Consider the following 22329-nt stretch of genomic DNA (forward strand, 5'->3'; position numbering starts at 1 on the left):
TTTCTACCTAGCACACATCCCCTACTATTGGGGCATCTGCTTAAATCCCACTCCATATCCAATTCTTCCATGCACACTATTCCTCAGCCATGCCACCCTCACCTGGGCAACCAGGAGTAGAACCAATTATACACTTCAACCATCGGGGTTGGCTAGATATGCCATCTCTCATACAAGCAGAGGAAAAAAAATTCCAGCTTCCCACAAGCCCCCTTTCTACAGCCAGCCTAACCAGATATGGTCAGTCCAATCCTCTTGCGGTTTCTTGGGTTGCTTTAATAGCAATAGCAATAGCACTTAAGAGTTATATACCACTTCACAGTGCTTTACAACCCTCTCTAAGTGGTTTACAGAGTCAGCATATTGCCCCCAACAATTTAGGTCCTCATTTTACCAACCTCGGAAGGATGGAAGTCTGAGTCAACCTTGAACCTGGTGATTCTAACTGCCAAATTGCAAGCAGCTGGCAGCCAGGAGGAGACGCCTGCAGTACTGCATTCTAACCACTATGCCACCACAGCTCTTGGTTATATCTTTACAATGTAACCAATGTACAAGTTTACAATGTAACCAAATCAGGTCACTCTGAGTCCACAATCCAGAAAGCAAAGCAAAGGATAGTTAAAATGACTGATTGAATAGCAGCCAAATTCAGATAATACCTAAATTATCTGTTGTTGTTCGGTCACTAAGTTGTGTCCGACACTTTGCAACTCCATGAACCATAGCACGCCAGATCCCTCTGTCCCGCCATTGTCCCTGAGTCTGCCCCAACTCATCCTACTGTGTTGATGACACTATCTCATCCTCTGCCATCCCTTCTCTGCCTTCAATCTTTCCCAAAATCAGGGTCTTTTCTAATGAGTCATTTCTTCTCATTTGGTGGCCAAAATATTAGAGCTTCAGCTTCAGTATCTGTTCTTCCAAAGGACAACCAGGGTTAATTTCCTTTAGGATTTAATCTGTAATTTGATCTCCTTGCAGCAAAAGGAGTCTCAAAGTCTTAACCAACACAAATTATCTGTAACTGTAGATAATAAGTTCTCCTAATTTACAAGGATAGAAAGAAAGAATAACATCTATTGCCCATGCAGTTCTGTAATATCTTCATCCAAGGAACTGCTGCATAAATTATTCTGTATAGGGGATGAAAGAATTGTGACCTCTACAGGTTGGTCTTGTGGATTACTAGAAACCAGATTAACACTTGGCTATAATCAACCTCTGTTTCTAGGATATTTTCAACACTGCATTATGGTTTCAATAACATTTTTAATTTTACCAACTTCCAATTGATGTGCTAGTTCTGAGCAAGTTGTTGGTTTTTCTGTTCAAACCGAGTATTCTGTTCAAACCAAGCTACAGGTACCTGAACACACTTGTAAGTGGATCATAAGCTTCCTAACAAACAGGAAGCTAAACAGAATCACATCAGATACCTGTACAATTAGCAAAGGGGCCCCACAAGGCTGTGTGCTCTCCCCATTTCTCTTCTCTCTGTATACCAATGACTGCATCTCTAACAATCTATCTGTTAAACTACAGAAGTTCGCAGGTGACACAACAGTGATCAGTCTTATTCAAGACAATGATGAATCCGCATACAGACAGGAGGTTGAACAACTAGCCTCGTGGTGCAACCAGAACAATCTGGAACTGAACACACTGAAAACCGTAGAAATGGTGGTAGACTTTAGGAGAAATCTTCCATACTTCCATCTCCTAAAATACTAGACAACACAGTATCAACAGTAGAAACCTTCAAATTTCTACGTTCTACAATATCGCAAGATCTAACATGGACAGCTAACATCAAAAACATCATCAAAAAAGGACAACAAAGAATGATCTTTCTGCGCCAACTCAGAAAGCTCAAACTGCCCAAGGAGCTTCGGATCCAGTTCTATAGAGGAATTATTGAGTCTGTCATCTGCACCTCTATAACTGTCTGGTTTGGTTCTGCAACCCAACAAGACAAGCACAGACTTCAGAGGATAATTAGAACTGCAGAAACAACAATTGCTACCAACCTCCCTTCCCATTGAGGACCTGTATACTGCATGAGTCAAAAAGAGACTGTGAAAATATTTACAGACCCCTCACATCCTGGACATAAACTGTTTCAACTCCTACCCTCAAAACGATGCTATAGAGCACTGCACAATAGAACAACTAGACACAAGAACAGTTTTTTCCAGAATGCCATCACTCTGCTAAACAAATAATTCCCTCAACACTGTCAAACCATTTACTAAGTCTGCACTACTATTAATCTTCTCATCGTTTCCACCACCCATCTCCTTCCACTTATGACTGTAACTTTGTTGCTTGTATCGCTACGATTTATATTGATATTGTTTCCTGATTGCTTATTTGTAATCTATGGCTATCATTAAGTGTTGTACCTTATGATTCTTGATGAACGTATCTTTTCTTTTATGTACACTGAGAGCATTTGCATCAAGACAAATTCCTTGTGTGTCCAATCACACTTGGCCAATAAAAAATTCTGTTCTGTTCTGTTCTGTTCTGTTCTGTTCTGTTCTCTTCTCTTCTCTTCTCTTCTCTTCTCTTCTCTTCTCTTCTCTTCTCTTCTATTCTATTCTCCTCTCCTCTCCTCTCCTCTCCTCTCCTCTCCTCTCCTCTCCTCTCCTCTCCTCTATTATTTCACAACCATGAAAAGCATCACAAAACATTATGCTATAACCATTTGAAAATATAGTCTGTATTTTTATGGAAATTTTGGAGTTGGCAAAAATGCATTCAACATTTCCTACAAAAGATAAAATAGCAGTAAAAGCTGAAGAACTAAATCAAAACACACAGTGTGCTTCCTTCTTTATTGTCAAAACAATCCCTGCTCCAATGGTTCTGGCATTTATACATTATTTCAGGACTTGAAAGTTTTTTTAAAAACATGCAATTACAAATGCTACTATTCTTTGAAATTCTGCATCAGAAATGAATTTTCTAGTCAGTTGTTGAATCAGAATTGAGTGTTTTATATTGTACAGTACAGAGACTTACTAAGATGCAGGCTTTGAGGTCCTTTCAGACCCATAACAAATATCGTATTTTTCAGAGTATAAGACGCACTCCCCACCCCCCAAAGAGGTTGAAAATTTGGGTGTATCTTATACACCGAATGTAGCCGAGCCCACCCGCCGGCCCCCAACCTTCAGCCTCCGCGCATCCTCTCAAACGGAGCTTTTGGAGGCTGCAAATGCAGCCTCTCAAACAGTCTCCTATTGTATATACCAGTGGTAGTCAACCTGGTCCCTATCACCCATTAGTGGGCATTCCAGCTTTCATGGTGGGCGGTAGGGGCTTTGACCGATACTGAAGCACTTTCCTTTTTTTTTCAATTTAACTGACTTTTAAAAAAATTTTCATAGCATTATTTAAAAACATTTTCATTAGGTTTTCATAAAATTCCCCTTGACAATTTAAATTTCTGAAAATATACTATCTGTATCGCCCGCGCGTAAGTTTAGTTCACGTTATGTAAGTGAAACTAAATGGTGCTATAGTGCGACCACAAACAAAAGAGCCTTGTCCCAGAATAGCTCGCGCATCTCCCCCCCACATCAAAACTACACCGTCTTTATATTATGAGGCTGATGGGCAAGAATAAGAAGGAACATGATTTTTACCTTTTTTAGAATCTTCTGTCTCATTCAGTTCTTTCTGTGCTTCTTCAATTTTATCTAAAAGAAAAAAATATCAAAACTAAAAAAAGCAAAACTTATTTTAAAGTATTACACTTTCTCAGCTAACAGTTGTTGAATAACCAATTTATAAAATATTCTTGATATTACTGAATAGTTTACACATGCATAATGAAAATATTGCCCACATAAAAACATATAATAACAATATCACTCTCAAAAGCAAAATCATTTTTTGCAATTTGAAAAGTAAGCATCATAGCCACTCATTTGCGTTTGGCAACTTTCTTAAGCTTCCAAAAAAGCACAAAACAATGAAAATGCAGGATATTAGTTTTAGAAATAAAACTCTCAGAAAGAGAACATAGAGAAACAAAATTAAAACATAGTAACTTATGAATTTTAATGTCTAACCTGTATAGTAAAAATAATTAAAAACAGCAAGAAACTTATCTATCCACTAGGCATGTCTACTACTAATTCTTACTTGGCTTGCCTGTTCTTCCTTGAATGACCTAGCTTGGCATGTCAGAATTTTTCTCATCCCTGATCTAAATTAACATGTAAGTTGTATTAATGTCTTTTCTCCTCTTAATTCTCCAACTATCTTGGACAGAAAAAGAATATTTGAAGCATTCTCAACCCCTAGTGACGTCATTGACCTAGACATGTAGTTTTACTGGGGGGGGGGGGATAGGAATGGTTTGTACTGCCTTGCTCCAGGATGCCTTATAAGTTTCTTGATCTACCTTTATCCTGGGATTCTGGTAGCCTCCAAGCTAAGGATTAATGAAATCTGACCCTGCTTAATTTTTTGAGATCAATCAAGGTTGGCTATATACTTTCTGCTTTGGACAATTCTTTTCACAATTTCCAATGTCTGTTGCATTTTATTGGAATTATGAAGGTCGTAGGGTAAAATATTCACAAGATTCCTTAAGATAGAATCAGTAGATTATCAAGTAGATAATCAAGATGCTTTCATGTGCTCAATGATCATCAGCAATATGTGAAGATAAAGCTACCCAGAATGTCCTGCTTAATTGATTGTATGAAGCCCCAAGTATTTAAAACTCTTTCTCAGGATATATGCACGTGTATATATAAATAAAACCTGGAACTATTATTCTTTATCAGTGAACTTGCCAAATTGATTTACAGTCTCTGTTTCAACTTATTGCCATGACAACCATGACAGGTTGCTATTATTTTCACATCACCTTGCTGAGTCAAAATGAGATTTACTCATGTCCATCCAATGAATCCTTATCTGAACTAGGATTTCAATCAAGATTAGAGTCCAATAATCTTTCACAAAATATTTTATTATGCATTTGCATGTCATAAATCTGTGCCTGTGTGCATGTGTATTTCCAGATACTCCAAATTCTGTAATTTTTATTCATTAAAACATCAGGATGCTGTGAGGGTGGATGAATCAGAATGTTATTTTAACAATGAATGTTTTGCAAAATATATATAAACATGGAAAATGAGCACTGCCTACACAGCAAATGTTTATGATAATCAATTCCACCTCCATATATAGCTGATGAAATCTGAAATATCCATCAACGTTAGAGATGTTTCAGAATTGATGCCCACAATAATCCATTATTTCTGGAAACACGGAAAGCAGATGCAGTATCTACTCAGAATTCCCCATACACTGCAACCCATTGTAATAATTTCCAAATCAGTATCAAGTGTTCTAAGGTAAGAAGTGGCTGATGACGATCCCTTGTTTACCTAAAATAACTGAACAAAACAAAATTGAAAATAAAGTAAAACCTCTTGATGCTTTGAAGTATTTGCATCCCACATTTCATTTTTTTTAATATTATTTAACACTCCTTAGTTTATAGGGCTGACATGCTTTTTCAGAGCATATCAGCCCAATGCCTTTGACTTTGTGTGGTTTGAACAGATTACTCTAATTCCAGTAATGGAATTCTATTCCTTACTATCAGTTCTCCAAATCAATCAGACTCAAGGATATGAATAGCTCCAATCCCATGCAAGCAACAACTTTCTTTGATGATAAGCCCAACGATGATGCTATTTTGTCCCACCTTTGCGGCAAACTTTAGGCGTCATTATTAGGATGTGCCCAAAGCCAAAGTTTCAGACAACAAAAATTCACAGCAGCTTTACAGACTGCTAAAAGCAAAAAGGAATGGAAGAAGTAATTATAATGATTCCGTGCCTTGCCCTTGTGATTTGCCATCTTTCTATTTTAGTTACATTCCCACCTCCACTGCCAAGCTATGTATTCCCAGATCCTCCTTTATGGTTCTATAAAATGCAGCAGTTCTTTTTAGCGTTCAGCATAAAACATGGAGACCACAAACTGAGTAAAAAAATAATGTTGCAGATACAAGGCTGCAATCAAGTGGCAGCTCCCAATGAGAGTTGTACTTGCATTTACTTGAACAGGAGCATAATTTTCTACACAACCCAGAGCCGTGTAATATAAGGATCCCAGACCACAAAGAGATTTAACATCTGTGATTATGCAAATGTGTATAACATTTCTTCAGATTTTTTGGTTGAATGAATGAAGATTGAACAGAATAGAGGTCAGCCTGCATTTGCAGGACCTTTTTTTTTTTAACATAACATAACATAACATCAGAGTTGGAAGGGACCTTGGAGGCCTTCTAGTCCAACCCCCTGCCCAGGCAGGAAACCCTATACCATCTCAGTCAGATGGTTATCCAACATTTTCTTATTTATTTATTTATTTATTTATTTATTTATTTATTTATGGTGGGGGTTTTTTATAATTTATTATTTATTTATTTTATTATTTATTTTATTTTATTTGATTTTTATACCGCCCTTCTCCCGAAGGACTCAGGGCGGTGTACAGGCATAATAAAACCGACAATACAATATACAGGTTTAAAATACGATTTAAAAAACTTATTAAATTAGCCCAGCAATTAAAATTTACCATACTAAAAAACCCCGTTTAAAATTAATAAATTCAACATTTAAAAACCCAATTTAAGCCAGCCCCGCGCGAATAAAAAGATGAGTCTTGAGTTTGCGACGAAATGTCCGAAGGTCAGGTATTTGGCGTAGACCCGGGGGAAGCTCGTTCCAGAGTGTGGGGGCCCCCACAGAGAAGGCCCTTCCCCTGGGGGCCGCCAGCCGACATTGTTAATATAATAGCCGACATAAGCATATCTACAACATCCTGGCTGAGATGGGGTAATCTGTGCTCTTGTTATTTCTTCATTGGATTATTGTAATGCACACTGGACAGAATTAGTACTGAAAATAATTCAGAACTAGGCTAGAGAGAAGTTCTCTGAAGATGGGCTCCAACATGAGTCTGAAAGCTGAGAAAACAAAACCTCTGGTCCCGGTGACTAACATAAATTGCATCCTGTAACATTATCCTAGGACAAGTATTTTCACCTTCATTCGTGAAAATTCAGAACTGTCTGAAAAAAATAGTGGGAAAAGATCTAAATGAGCTAAGAGAACAGAACATATAACACTTATTCTAGTTGTACTGGTTACCAATTTATTTTTATGTAGAATTTAAGCTCTACTCAAGAGGAAAACTAGAGAGGCCTTTCTCAAGTATGCCTTTACCAAGAAAGACATTTTATCGTATGGAAGTCAATCTTTGCTAATTAGTATCAAACTGCAGAATTGTTTCAGTTGTGAAAACTAGCTTTTTAAAAAAAATGTTTATATGCTCATTGGATTTCTGATGATCCTGACACTTCAGAGCGTGTTCAGATGCTGTATTTATTCACTTTACTTTTATGGGTTTGTTTGTTGCTTGCCTTTTGAAGAAAAGCACATATTTTAAGTAGATCTGATACTGTCAGCTTACACCTGTCATTGGTGCTGATGGGTATACCTCTACAGTACATTATATGGACAGATGATACAGCCTCAGTTGGAAAGCCTGTAATGTTCCCAGGCAAAGTCTCCCCAACAGTAAATTGGTTCTTTATTTCTTTCTTTATTTCTCAAATCCTGTTATTGAAATGTGGCTCTTTATATCCCAGCATCATGATTTGTGCATATAATCTCCCTTTATTCCTTTGAATATTGCATTGTCAGCTATTTCCTATCCCATTTTTTTTCAATCTCAAATGCGAACATTCAAAAGAGCACTGGTACGTGCACAGCAACCCAGTTTACCAGTATTATTAAATTCTGGTATTTACATACCATACAGGTAGTTCTCAATTTACAATCAGTCCCTTGGTTTGAAGTTATGACAGACCACCCCAAAAGGTACTTACAACCTGGTTTCAAAGTTCTGAGGTCTGCCTTCCATCCCATGGTCATGGGATTGCATTTTGGGTGCTCGGCAACTGACCCGCATTTACAGCCATTTGCAGCAACCCATGTGTCACGTGACTACAATTTACTATGTGGCATTTACTTATGATTTTCAGCAAAAGCGACCCACAGCAAACCATTAATTTGCTTAAGGCTGTGGGGATTCACTTAACTGCCACAAAAAAGGTCAAAAAATTGGGTCAGTCACGTAGATGGCTCGTTTTACAACCATCACAACTTTATGACCATAATGGACAGGCTCCATTACACTAGTAAGTCAACCAGTTGTAGTACAAAACAATAAAATAATACAGTAAACCAAAAAGGGAAAAAAACTAGTCATGCCAATAATAAATTGGAAGCCATAAGATTCATACTTCTGTTTGAAGACAGACAGTAAAAAGGTGTCCAGAGCTTAAGTAACTAGTTCCATGGTTGAACTGCTCTATTAAAAGTCTTATCTTAAAATGCAATTGAATTAAGTCTTCCTATAACTTAAATTGTCCTGTAATCTTGGATGCTACAGAATACATCAAGGACTTCCTGCTTTAAGGAACTGGAAGCTTCCAAAAAATACATTCCCAATAAAACTGATAAAAAACTAAAATTATGATTAGTCAGTTATGTTTCTATTATGCAAAGTTTATTCACTAACAGTGAACTGGTCTTGAAACACTCTGATTCTAAAAGATTTGTGGATTTGCAAAAAAAAACATCATTGATTCGCAATAATGCAACTTTTAAAAAATGCACCCACGCTCCACAGCACTTACCCATTCACTCAAAAACCTGCTTGTGAACTGCCTATGGAAAGGCTTCTAATGGCCTGGATTTGCAACTTCCTACCTGCTCCCTCATTAACTTTGCATCTTAGAAACCGGCAGAAAGTTCCCGATCATGTGAAGTCCTCCCTTAATGATGTGTGATCTTCACTTAATGAAGGCAACAGGGACTGCAGGGACTTCCATCACTAGGCCATGCAGTCATGTGGCATCTCACTTTGTGACTTCATCCCTTAGTGACCAAAATTCCAGTCCCAATTATGTTAGTTAGTGAAAAAGTAAGTAACAGGTTGTGCAAAGTGTTATAGACTGAATGCACTTGAATTATATTGATAGTAAGCAAATGTACCTTCACTTAAATGTTCCTTTACTGCGCCATTACTGACCAACCGGTGACAATGTTGCTTTGTCATACAGAAGCCGAAAATCTCTTGGTTTCAACCCATTCTCTATTGGCCTGCCTCTGAAGACTGAACAGTTTCATTAATTCCAAATTATGTGATTGGCATAAAATATCCATGTGTAGTATATAAAACGTAATTCCTAAAATAGGTTTTCATCTTCCAAAGCTTACTCGTTACTTGAAATATCTGGAGATCCACATGCCACCCATCCTATTTCATGAAGATCTTTTGCTACCAATAGGCTACTGGGAATCCACTCTGTTTTTAGTCCAACATCTACAACTATATGGACTTCCACAGCCAATATGATATTATGCATGTTGTTAAAACATGAAACAGTTTCACATTACTGGATACATTTTATACGTTCTCATACTAGTTCATTGCAATCTAAACAATGTACAGTGTTTTTAGCACTGCATTTCTAATTATTTGTTGCAATGAAACAGATGGGGACAAGCAGATGGTATTTCACAAATATCTTGGAATTCACAGACTATAAAGACACATGGATTCATTATTTGCAGCGACTATTTCTCATTTAGGACCACAAGGCCATGGTATATAACCATGGTAACAGACTGAATGATCAGGTATGACCCACAGCTTTCCTTCTGAGAATTCACTGAAGAGCTGTTTCATCTTCTTAGCCTTTACACAATGAACCTCTCCTTTCTTCCCATTTATCATAACTGGCACACGCCGTTCACTCCAAACATATTCCATATCCTCAAATATTTGTTAAAATAGAAAATGTTGACATTAGTAAGTACAATGATCAAAACCTATTGGAATTCTCCTGCTGATACTTGGACACACTGTGTCCAAGCACTTCTAATGACCTGTATTATACACCTCCAAAATATTATTTTTGTTTTTCACAAAATCAGAACTTCCCCGTTCCTGTCCAACAGTTTGAAAAACTTGTAATTGGATTCCACATTTCTGAAATCAAGAATTTAAGTGATATACTTCTGTTCAATATAAAGATTAAAGATACTATCGAAAACTGACCTGACTTCTAAAAAACAAAAGATCAAAGAGAGCTTGTATAGACTTAGACTTACCACTAGGAGTCAGCTTTGTATAAGTAATTATTAGAATCAAACGTTCTCCAGTGTACAAGAAAAGTTAATGCTAATAAAAATTGATAACTTTTTGTACACGTTAAGATAGGAAGAGTATTAATACAACTATCTTTCTAACATCAGATACAATATGTTGGTAAATAACCCTTACAACTATTGTTACAACAGCAGCAATTAATAAGCATGCTATAAAAGCTTTTCTATGAAGTTAAATAGCGCCAGTCAGGATGTAGTGGATTAATCCACCATTTGCTAAATAGACAAATGGACTTAACGATATTACAGTGCCTCAAGCTACACCTGAAGGCAACACCACTGCCTGTTATTTTCATTGATGTGTGAAGCACATAGACAGAAGTTAAAGTTCAAAGATTCGCATGTGCATGTACTGCATGTACATGTAATGTATTTGGAGAACAATGTATAAGCCACATTTTTCTTCAAAGAGTCTTCATTATACTCCACCCTTGATCACAAGTAATGTGAGCATTGAATTGTTTCATCACACCAATAATGTTACACAAATTGTGGAACATTACATAAATATGTAATTCAAAACAATGAAGTAGTAAGTAGAGCTGAAATTTTGAGAGTAAGGGTTGCTATGAGGAGCGTACCTGCCACAAAAATACTCACTGGTCAGAAAACAAATTTCTTGCAGTTCAAGAACACGTTTGAATACACCAAACAATATCTTGGATTATACCTGAATAATTTTGCCTTCCCTTAATTCAAATAAAGGTAATCCTCTAACATACAACTGCAGTTGAGCCTGAAATTATGATAGTAAATTGTTGCAGATAAGCAGGTCACCATGTGACCAAGCCTGATTTTACAATGTTGCTGCAGTTGTTTAAGTGAACACTGTGGTTGTTAAGTGAATCCATTTTAGCCAATGGACCTTTTTTTTTGCTGGAAACAGGAAATAAATGGCAGAAATTGGGGGGAGGGGAAACCATCAAAAATTATTGTCACATGACCATGACATGCTGCAGATGGCGAGTTGGTTGCCAAGCATCCAAAATACAATCACATGGCTGTGGGAGGCAGTGAAGGGGATGCAGCCGTTGGAAGTTCAAAATCGGGTCATCAGTACCTTGGGGGGGGGGAAGCTGTCATAAATTTTAAAAACAGTTGCTAAGTAACTGGCTGTCAAGCAAGGGCTATCTATTGGCAGATTGGCAACAACCATCATGTAAGTCCTTTCACATCAACCTATCTAAGCCTCATCCTATGCCCACTCCCTACCTGCACCCACCTTATTTCAAAAACAAGGTTTTAGGCAAGCCAATTAGAGTCCAGTTTTCACTCGTGATTAGCTGCCAACAGGGCCTTGTTTCCCTCAACAAGAGCTAACTACCCACAAGTTGGAACTTTGTATCACACTTAAAGCCTAACTTTCAAATTTTAGATCTCTATAGTGAGATTGCAATGATTTGGGACACAGAAGTACCTAAAAGTCTTTTTATCAGCAGTTGAACATTTGGCCTTGTTGACGGTCTTTATTATGTAACAAATCAACAAATCAGTGCCACATAGAATTAAATTTTATCATATTAATTGCCAAAAGAATGTTGCAGTGCTGCATCTGTTCACTGATCTTAAAGTTTACTATTCAAGACAAGAGATACAATAACTCAGAATAATACATCAATATAGGCTTCAAAGTGGGACTTTAAAATGGGGGGGGAGCACCTATGGAAACCTAAAGATTAACAAATTTATTGTAGTATGAGGTTTTGTGAATTTGCATCCCCTTAATAAAATATATTTATTATAGTTATTAGCAAATAAAAATGGGGAAATGTCATTGTGTATTTTGCATTTCTCTAATTATCCTTGTGTTTTCATGTTTCCTATTAAAAATATTTTATTAAATGGTTTAATAAATTTAGCCCATTGAACAGGACAATGTTTCTATAAATCACACTAAGCCATAATATGGTTTATTTCTTTTTGATTTACGTATCATAAACAAATTGATGTATATGCACCAATAAATATATTGTTCATTTAAGAACAATAAAAACGAATGTAAAACTAGCATTTGTTAATTTGATAGTAACATCTGAGGCTTAACATGATGTATGAACAGGTTTAGGAAATATATGTTTGACTTCCTAGATTATTTATAGATATTTGTTTGTATATTGCCTAAACACTTAATCAGTCCTGAGACATGGAAGGCAAATATTCTAAAACAGAAATGGAAACCATTCATCATTATTTTGCTCATCTACAGAACTAATAAATCATGCTTTAAATAAATTTAGGCTTAATATGATGTGTGAGTGTAAGGAACTATAATTCAAGTACAAGGGTGGCTTATCAAAAGCAAAAGAGTTTTTACAAAATAAAATAGATTTATGTGAGTCAAAGGAGAAAGATAAAACCAAAGTTTCAAATATAGATATATTTTATCTATCACAGTAGATGGCAGCATCAAGCTGACCTTAGCATATCTAGAAAAAGATAAGCACGGTTATTAATATTAGATGAAACTACAAGGAAATCCCAGTATTTATAACTAAGTGGGGTATTTGAAAAAAACATCCTAGAATGTGATTAAAGGACACAATTTTATAAAGTTTCTAAGAGTACTCTGCAAGTGGTCATGGGGTCACTAGACTAGAATATATCCTTGAGGAAGCCTTTAACTGAACTATCTAATTTCTCAGGGAAAAATCGCACACATTTTTAATTGTTGGGGGGTCAAAATAACGCTACAAAAGGATTTTATATGCCTACGTAGCTTATTCTCTCTCTCTCTCTCCCTATCTCTCTCTCCCTCCCTCCCTCCTCTATTCTTTAGGGTGGGGATTTATTTTTTGCAGTTTTCTCTGAACCATCACTAGAAAAAGAACCATAAATTTTTATACACGAATATACTGATGCAATAAACCAATTTATAATTCTCAGAAATAGTTAGCATTTCTTCATTTCCCACAGGGTCAGAATATATGGCTCAAATGTATATTCAATATGCACATCAATTATTTATTTTGAAAATATATTCCAGACTTTTTTATATCCCTCCCTTCTCACCTATGTGGGTGCTATGTGTCTTCACATGTCCTCTTCCAGAGACCTGGAAGTTTCTGCGCAGTACCTTGGGTGTTCCTTGCACTGCACTGTTCCGGACAAAGATCTCTGGTGTTGTTTCTGGGGCCACTCTCCTAGATTAGGAATCACAATCCCAAGAGTTCATATCACCACTTCCCACTTTGGACTTTACTTGACACATCCGCTCTAATTCCTCCTTCACACCCCAGTATTTCTCCAGCTTCTCAGAATCCTTGATGTTTGCCCCCACTATATCTATCAATACCATTCTTCTGGTTCTTGTCTATTACCACGATGTTTGGTTGATTGACCAGTATCTGTCTGCTCATCTGGATCCAGAAGTCCTCTAGAATCCTATCCCTCTTATTCTTCACAATCTTTTCTAGAATCCCATCTGGTCTTGGAAGGGTCTATGCCACATACTGTGCAGATGTTTCTGAACACAATGCCAGCTATTTGATTGTGCCGTTCAGTATATGTTGTTCCTGCCTGCATGATATAGTTGCCCAAAATATATTGTATATGTAAAGAACTGGAATTCTGAGCTGTTGTGCTGGATCTTGTCACAATTCTCTATGTAATTGTAATAAGATCTAATTCTAATCATACTATCCACTTCAAAAACACAACATAACACAGATGAAGACATTCCATGGTTCCTTTCAATTATAAGAGCATTTTGCAATAAAATCAGGAGATGTGTCATGCTTTATTTTCGTTGCACAAGAATTATTTACTGAAAATCTGCACTGTGAAGCCTCAAAGTCAAACAGTTTATTCTTTTCTTTCAGTTGACTATACAGCTAAAAATGCAGTCAAAAATAATTGTAAGGTCAAGAAACAGTTTTGATTTTGATCTATTTATCAAATAACTTTTAGATTGTAGATTGTTAGCTACTCAAGCTAACAATCAAACATACTTGATTCATTTCCCCCCAAATTACATTCCCCCCAAAAAAACAAATTATTTTAGATCCTCAAGCTCTTAAGAAGCTTAATAGTAAAACAACTATGTGCCTCCCTCAAGAAAAAAAACCCATTTGATAGCTATAAACAGCAATTGTTGTACAATATTTATGAAACTGGAGAAAGACATACCAGAACAGCAACAAAAAGCTAGTACATAAATATAAAGCAGCATTATAGTTTGCAGCACAGTATTCCCCAACACTATGCTAAAAAAAGAATAATCAGAAAGTTATACAAACACAAGAAGCCACACATACATACTTTGTATAGCTAACAAAATCAATACTGATCACTACTTGCACTACTTGCACATAAAACAGTAAAATGAAGAGATGATTTTAGACAGATTTGGATTACATCTCTTATTTTAAAAAAGCAACTTATTTTGATATAAATGCTATAACCTATTAATATATTTCAGTTAACTGTATAGTATTTAAGAAACCACCATAACCAGTTTTCTTCTCCTATGAATTATTGCAACATATGATAGTATCACCTTGTTGCTAATATTCATACACTTTGAATATTTATTGCATCTTTTTAAATAAAGACTATCAAAATGTATAATATGGCTAGAATGCTGGAACAATTATATATTAGCGCAAGAATTCAAAAATAAATGGTTGTTTGTCCCACCTGATGTTTGAAACATCTACTACACAAGAACCAAACATCAGTAAGGCACATGGTAACTAATAACTGTTTCACAGGGTAATTTTAGTATATTCAGTGACTATTTGCATAAATGAGATAATCTCTAGCATACAATCCATAACTATCCACCCACATCATATCTCAAGATTTGAAGCAAGAAGAAAAGTAAGGACTATCTACATTTAGAACACTTGGTCTTCAAAATTCAATATGCTTAGCCTGCAAGTTACCAGGAAAAAAAAGTCAGTCCATTAATTGTAACCAACGTTATCACAGTTATTACTAAGCAGCCAATGTTATCACAGTTATTACTATGAATTGCTCTGTATCTATAATGCAACCTTCTTTCCTGCTTATTTTTTTCCATTCCATATCTCTTTCCAACTGCAATAGGATCATTTTAATATATGGTATTTACTTGAAGTTGTTGCCAGAACACTTGCAAGCTATCAAACATGAAAAATATGAATACTAAAGGCAAAATCATATTTACATTCTCTTAATTATAGACATAAATTTAAATGTAATAAACATTTTCCAAAACACTCTACTGAAATGTTAGGATTACAGAGAAAGAATTCGACAAAATTTATGATTGAAAAAAATATTCCCAACTGAGTTTACATAATCTTTAAAAAATAAAAGTAGCAATATCTACTTTTCTTCAAATGCCCACTTGGAGCAGTAATAATTGATGGAGAAAATGAAAAGAAAAACCCTAGAAGAACTTACCAAAGCAGACAAAGCCTTCTTCTATATAGTAATTTTTTTCATTCATGCTAAAAATCTCCCATTGACTAACTATTGGGATGGTAAAATACTTTAACTGCACTAAGGTTTTACTTTTACTGCAGAAATGCTTATTTCTGTTTACATACTGCTACGCTGCAATGTAACACTTGGATTACAAGCAAATGCAAAATATACTGTATTCTGAATTCTAAAGCAAATTAATCTTACAATTCTAGGTATTTTAAGTTTGTTCACATGACAATATAAACTGCAACCAAGCCTTCATACAGATATCACCCAGGAATTCTTTCTATTTATAGCTGTCTTAATATAGTAAACTTCTCCTTTACAAAAATAAAAGGAAATGCAACATTGTTTAAAACACCAAAGAATTAATTCCTGTTCCTAGATCCTTCCTTCCAATTAATTCATACCCTTTATACCTTTTCTCGTAGTCTAGAATAATTAGGCAGCTTTTTAATAGTCACATTACCCGAGAGCTGACAGGTCATCCCCCATTATAATGCCACAATACACCTGAATTGCCCTGCCACATCATGCTATATTCAAAGCGCAATTCTAAGACGTAATCTCTTGCAGGCTTAGGGATCCTAGGAATCCTCCCCCGCTATCTCTCCATGGCAACAGTAGCTACAGTAAAGGCAGTCCACCTCTTACGCAAGCAAAGGGAATATGAAACATTGCCAAGAAAGAGGCCACAAATGCCAGCAGTCAAAACATCACTCTTACTCCTCCCTGTTTAATTGTTGTCTTAAAGAAACAGCGATCAGTCTGATTTGATTTGCTTCAGGTTAGAAAAGCCCGTGCATGTTGATCTGCATTGGGGCAGCTGGAAGGGGGAGAAAAACACTGCCTCCAAGAATGGCAAATTAGGACTCTAAGTACTTTCCAGCGCTTGAGAGGAACCTTCTTCTCAAACCCTTCCACAAAGGCTTTGCCTTCCGCTCCTTTGATTGCCAGGGCTTGAAGCACCATATCCTTCAGTGTAAAATTCTAAGTCCAAGAATACAACAATGTCCTACCTTTGAAAAGTTTTTCAAACTAAAAGCTTCCTTTGTTTTCTTGGAACAACACCCAACAAAGAATATGCCATTGGATTTTGTTTTACAGACTTGTAGGATGTTTTAATAAAGTGAAATTAAGAGTCAAGAGGTTTATTTTAAACAATTACTTTAAAAAAATACAGTAGAATGCTAAGTGAGAATAGGAATAGGAATAGGAATAGGAATAGAATAGAATAGAATCTGGAAGAGACTTTGGAGGTCTTCAAGTCCAGTCCCCTGCTCTGGCGGGAGACCCGATACCATTTCAGACAAGTGGCTATCCAGTCTCTTCTTAAAAACCTCCAGTGATGAAGCGCCAGTGATGATTTCTGCGGGCAAGTTGTTCCACTGGTTAATTGTCCTCGTTGTTAGGAAGTTTCTCCTTAATTGGGCAAGAGCCTGAAATATTAGATCAGCTTCTGCATCAAGATTAATCCAGGGCTCAGCAATCTTCTTCCACAGAGGGGCCAGTGGCCAAGTACTGTGAATGGATGGTGAGCCCCTCCCCCCTTTCTCTCTCTATCTGTCTGTCTTGTAAATACACTGGTACTTGGAAGGACTATTCAGGGCAAACCATAGAGAAGGGTTTCTTTCTTAGGGAAACAAAGGTGTGCTCTGCAAAGTCTTGGAATGCCTCTTGTGGTTGGAGAAATAAATGCTTATGGAGGGAGGAAGAAGAGACTTTAGTAGCTGAAGGCACACAATAAACACGTATCTATAGTTATATGTTGGCTTATAATTCAGTCCAAACTGTTACAATTTATTAAAATAGTATATATAGTCTACATCAGGTACGAAATAGAATTACAAACATGAATTGTTTTTTAGGACCACTTTTGAACCTCAAACCCTGCCTAAGCCCTGGTGTAACCGTTACTCTTGAGATTTTCTCTACTTGTAAGTGGTTTTTTTTTTTTTTAATTAAGCAGGCATGGAAACAGAATTGTAACACAAGTTTTAAAATGATTATTGGGCAGACATAAATAAGCCTTTAATAAGCTTCCTAAGTCTGGAAAGTCCTCACACACATTATGAGAATTAATCATGCTTACCATAAACCTACTGAACTCATTGGGGCAAATTAATCATGGCACTCTCTTGTCTACTTTCCAGGACAGATACACATTAATGGAGGTATTAAAGCATTTTGGAGTAGTACAAACTCTGTAAATAATGTTGTTAAACAGAAATGCCACTCTATTGATCATATGAATGCCCAGAAGGAACATTGGACTTACTTGAACGTTCTTTCTATGTGCGCTGCAGGAGAGTCCAAGCATGGGTTCAATTCATCTGATTGGCCAGAGACTGAGTTGGAAATTCTTTGGCCACGCCTCCTTCTCCCCGCCAAGCCTCAGTTTTTTCAATGAAAATCTGGAGAAGACGTAGTCCATCTGAAGAAATCGACCACTCCTGGACCCCGGATCATAAGCAAACCAGGGTGGGATTGGACTCTACTGCAGAAAGAATGCTCAGGTAAGTCCAACGTTCCTTCTCCTGCACGCTGCTTGGAGAGTCCAAGCATAGGATATAGCCAAGCTAAATTGTTGTTGGGCAGGAGATGGATTGGCCAGGGTCCCCTCGGCTGGCAGGACACGCTGTAACACTCGTCTCCATAATGCTGCCTCCACAGAAGCAAACTTGTCCAACTTGTAATTCCTCATGAATGGAAAGGGGGAAGTCCAATTTGTTGCCCTGCAAATTTCCAGAATTGAGGCCTGTGTAGCCCAGGCTGCTGTGGTGGCTGCACTTCTAGTGGAGTGCGCCATGATGCGCCGTGGTGCGGGCCAGGCCTGATGTTTGTACAAGCTTTGAGCCAACATCCAATAGTGGATGGTGACAGCTTCTTTCCCATAGATCTGGGCTGAAACAAAATAAACAAAGATTCTGTCCGTTAAAAGGAAGCTGTGCGCTTTGTGTATTTCTGTAGAGCTCTGTGTACATCTAAAGTATGCCAGGATTTTTCGTGTGGATGTCTAGGTTTCGGGCAGAAGTCTGGTAGAATAACTTCCTATGCTCTGTGGAACCAGGTGTTAATTTTTGGAACAAATGTCGGGTCTAAACGGAGAATGACTCTATCCAGGTGAAAGATACACAAGTCTTAACGCACTGAAAGGGCTGCCAGCTCAGAAATCCTGATGCAGATGTGATTGCTACTAGAAAGGCAACCTTGAATGTGAATAGTCTGATGCTGGCTGACCCCAAGGGCTCAAACGGAGGTAATGTGAGCACCTGTAAGATGACTGACAGATCCCAAGTTGGGTATCTGTGGACCGTTAGGAGTAACAGATTGGACACTCCTTTCAAAAAACTACGTATCCTTGGGTGCTGAGAAAGAGGAGCTGTTCCCTCACCTGGCAGGATGGTAGCCAAGGCAGCGACCTGCCTGCAGAATGATTCATAGATAACCCTTTATCAAGACCTAGTTGCAGAAAGTCCAAGATTCATGGAATTGTCACTGATCTAGGGACTAATTTCTCCTTGGCGCACCAGTGACAAAATGAAGCCCATGTGGCTTCATATATCCTATTTGTTGATGCCCTTCAGGAAGCAAGAATAGTGGAAATTACTTTGGCAGAGAAATGTCCCTTCCTGAGGATCTCCCGTTCAAGTGCCAAACGGACAACTGGAACCAATGAAGGTCTGGGTGTTGCAGGGTCCCTTGGCTGAGGGAGATCCTGTGCGGTGGTATTTTCCAGGGACGTGAAATGGACAGTGACATCAGATCTGCAAACCATGGATGCCGTGGCCAGTGAGGTGCCACCAACAACACCTCTACCTCCTCCTTCCTTGGATGACCCTTGGTATTAGTGGAGTTGGAGGGAAGGCATACAGCAGATTGGCTGGTCACCGGTAATGAAGGGCGTTGACTCTCTTGGTGTCCGGAACCTGGAAAAAATCTCAGAAATTGAGTGTTTTGTGGACTGGCAAATAAATCCAGGACCAGAATCCCAGATCATTCAGTTATTTGGTGAAATAGGTCTGGGTGGAGTCTCCATTTGGACTGGTTGATGGTTGTTCTGCTCAACCAATCCCCTTGGGAGTTGGATGTCCCGGAAATGTGTTCTGCTCATAATGACCGCAGATGTTTCTCCGCCCAGAGACATAAGGCCTTCACCTCGCACATCAGGACCCTAAAGCAAGTGCCTCGCTGCCTGTTGACATGCGCCTTGGCGGTCACATTGTCCATCAAGAGAAGCACGTGTTGATCTGACAAGTCCTTTTGAAAGTGGATTAGTGCCAAATGAGCCACTCTCAGCTCCAGCCAATTGATGTTGTTGAGCAGATCCTGCTGAGACCACCGATCTAAAAGAGGCATATCTCCATGTCCCCATCAGACTGTCCCACAAGAGGTTCCTCAGATTCTCATATGTAGGCCACCTTTGGCAATACAGGGCCTTTGGCCTCTCCTCGGCCCCACGTACTTTCACCAAGCTGCTAGCTGTAATAGCAGCGAATCTGCGGGTGAGGCCCATCCGCCTGCAGTGTTACCTGGACGACGTATTTATTCAGTTGTTGTCCTACAGGTAGGTGGAACAGAACCTTCAAATCATGGTCCAGACTCTCCAGGATCACGGATTTTCCGTGAACTGGGAGAAAAGCCAATTGACACCATCTACCAGCCAAACACATCTAGGGGCAGTGATTGACACTCATTTATCACAGGTATTCTTGTCTCAGGAACGCCAAGACAGCATAAGGGAGATGGTGCAACAAGTCAAGCCCTTAGAGCTAGTTCCCTTACTGCTCCTCTCCCAACTATTAGGGAACATGATATCCTGCTTAGCTATAGTCCCTTGGGCTCAATTGCATACAAGGGCCTTACAATGGCTACTTCTGCCCAGTCAGAGATCAGGGCGCAGCAATTCAATGTCCAAGATCTGGGTCCCCAAGCAGGTTATCCAGTCCCTGGACTGGTGTACGTCAGCTCCATGGAAGAGGGATGACTATTCCGAGAACCTCCCAGACTGGTGCTAACATCGGACACTAGTCTATTTGGCTGGGGTGCACACCTGTGGGACAGTCTGATGGGGACATGGAGATATGCGTCTTTTAGATCTATCAATGTTAAATATCTCCCTGTCTGATGCAACCCAGGATAGTATGAAGGGATTGCATTTTGAACTTTTGTACTTTATAATGTACATCGAGTTCCTTCAGATTCAAAATGGGTCTCTGGCCGCCCGAACTCTTGGGAACCAGAAAGAGGACAGAGTAAAAGCCAAGACCCCTCTGCTCCACTGGCACTGGCTCTATGGCCTTGATGTCCAGCAAATGCTGAATCTCGGCATCCCTGGGAACAGCTGGCATTGAATAAATCATCATGGGGGGCTAGAACAAAATTTTAGGGTTTGCCCAAAACTTACTGTTTGTAATGGCCAAAGATTGGTGACGGTATCCCTCCACTGGCTGGCAAACATCCTTAACCTGCTGCCATTGAGAGTCACTTTGAGTGGCGGTAAGGTTGGCTACTGGCACCCCTATAGGACCACCTGGATTGTGGTTGACAGCCCTGTCTCGAAAGGCTGATCTATCCTGTCCATACTGTGGAAGTAGTGCCTGTGGTATTGTGGGGCGGGGAATTCCACCTCAGAGCCACAAAAGGGCTGCCTGCAGTAGAAGAGGGTAGGTCTCCTGTCCGTTCGCTTGTAAACATGAGGAAGGACCATCCGTTTGTCCCTTCCCCCTACCAGGATTGGATCTAACACTTCCTCAAACAGATGACGTCCCTTAAATGGAGCAGCTGCTAATCTCCATTTGGACTGCATGTCAGCTTGCCACTGGTGCAGCCATAACAAACATCTGCAGGTGACATTGGATGCCAGGGCCCTTGAGGCGAACTTGGCCTCATTGATCATCGCATCAGCTGAGTACTCAGTTGCAGCAATTAATTTACTAATATCTTGTTGCAGACAGGTATCCTCTGGAGACGCCCTGACCTGCATCTGTCTCAACCATAAGAGTGATGTTCTAGAGAAGAAGGAAGTGGCTGTAGCCGATCTAATTGCCCAAGTGGCTGCCTGGTGAGTTTTACGGGCAGATAAATCAGCCTTCCTATCCTCACCTCTCAACCCTTCTGCAGTATCGGAAGGGAGAATTGCAGCCAAAGCCAAAGTGGCCAGAGGGGCATCCACAGCTGGAATTTGGAGGAGCTCCTCTAGCTCCTGTTCTGCTGTATATATTTTCTTACCCATGCCATAGGGGCAGGAATAGATGCAGGCTGATTCCACTGCCTTTGAATAACATCCCCAAAAAACTTAGGTGAGGGAATAACCTCTTGTGCTGTGACCTGTTCCGTAAAAAGGCTGGCATAGGGGTTCCTGAGATTCCAAGGGGTCCTCAGTAGTGCTTCCCATCCGACCCACGTTGGCTGTCGTTTTGGCCTTAAGTAATAAGGTCTTTAAAAAGTTGGGCCGGAAAAGCCCAGAATACATGGGTTTGTCTGGGGAGACCCCTTCATCCTCAGAAAATTGAAATTCTCCCAATTCTTCCTCTCCTTCCATCAAGGCCTCGCTTTGCATTGATGGAGGTGGGGAATGAGGATCTTCAAGACAGCCCTTATCTGTATGCAAATGATGATGCAGGGCTCC

At 38.8% G+C, this 22329-nt stretch overlaps 1 protein-coding gene across 10 annotated transcripts in view; it reads right to left on the reverse strand.

Moving 5' to 3' along the window:
- The window catches only part of HIVEP1 (HIVEP zinc finger 1), a 91644-nt gene that overhangs the window by 39574 nt on the left and 29741 nt on the right, over window positions 1-22329 (reverse strand). For all 10 annotated transcript variants that reach the window (XM_058176137.1, XM_058176141.1, XM_058176146.1 and 7 more), the window contains one exon: window positions 3654-3707. In XM_058176137.1, the coding sequence (XP_058032120.1) occupies window positions 3654-3707 (54 nt within the window). The remainder of the gene's footprint in view (window positions 1-3653; window positions 3708-22329) is intronic.

Source organism: Ahaetulla prasina, chromosome 3 (assembly GCF_028640845.1).
Source record: "Ahaetulla prasina isolate Xishuangbanna chromosome 3, ASM2864084v1, whole genome shotgun sequence".
Classification (NCBI taxonomy): Eukaryota; Metazoa; Chordata; class Lepidosauria; order Squamata; family Colubridae; genus Ahaetulla; species Ahaetulla prasina.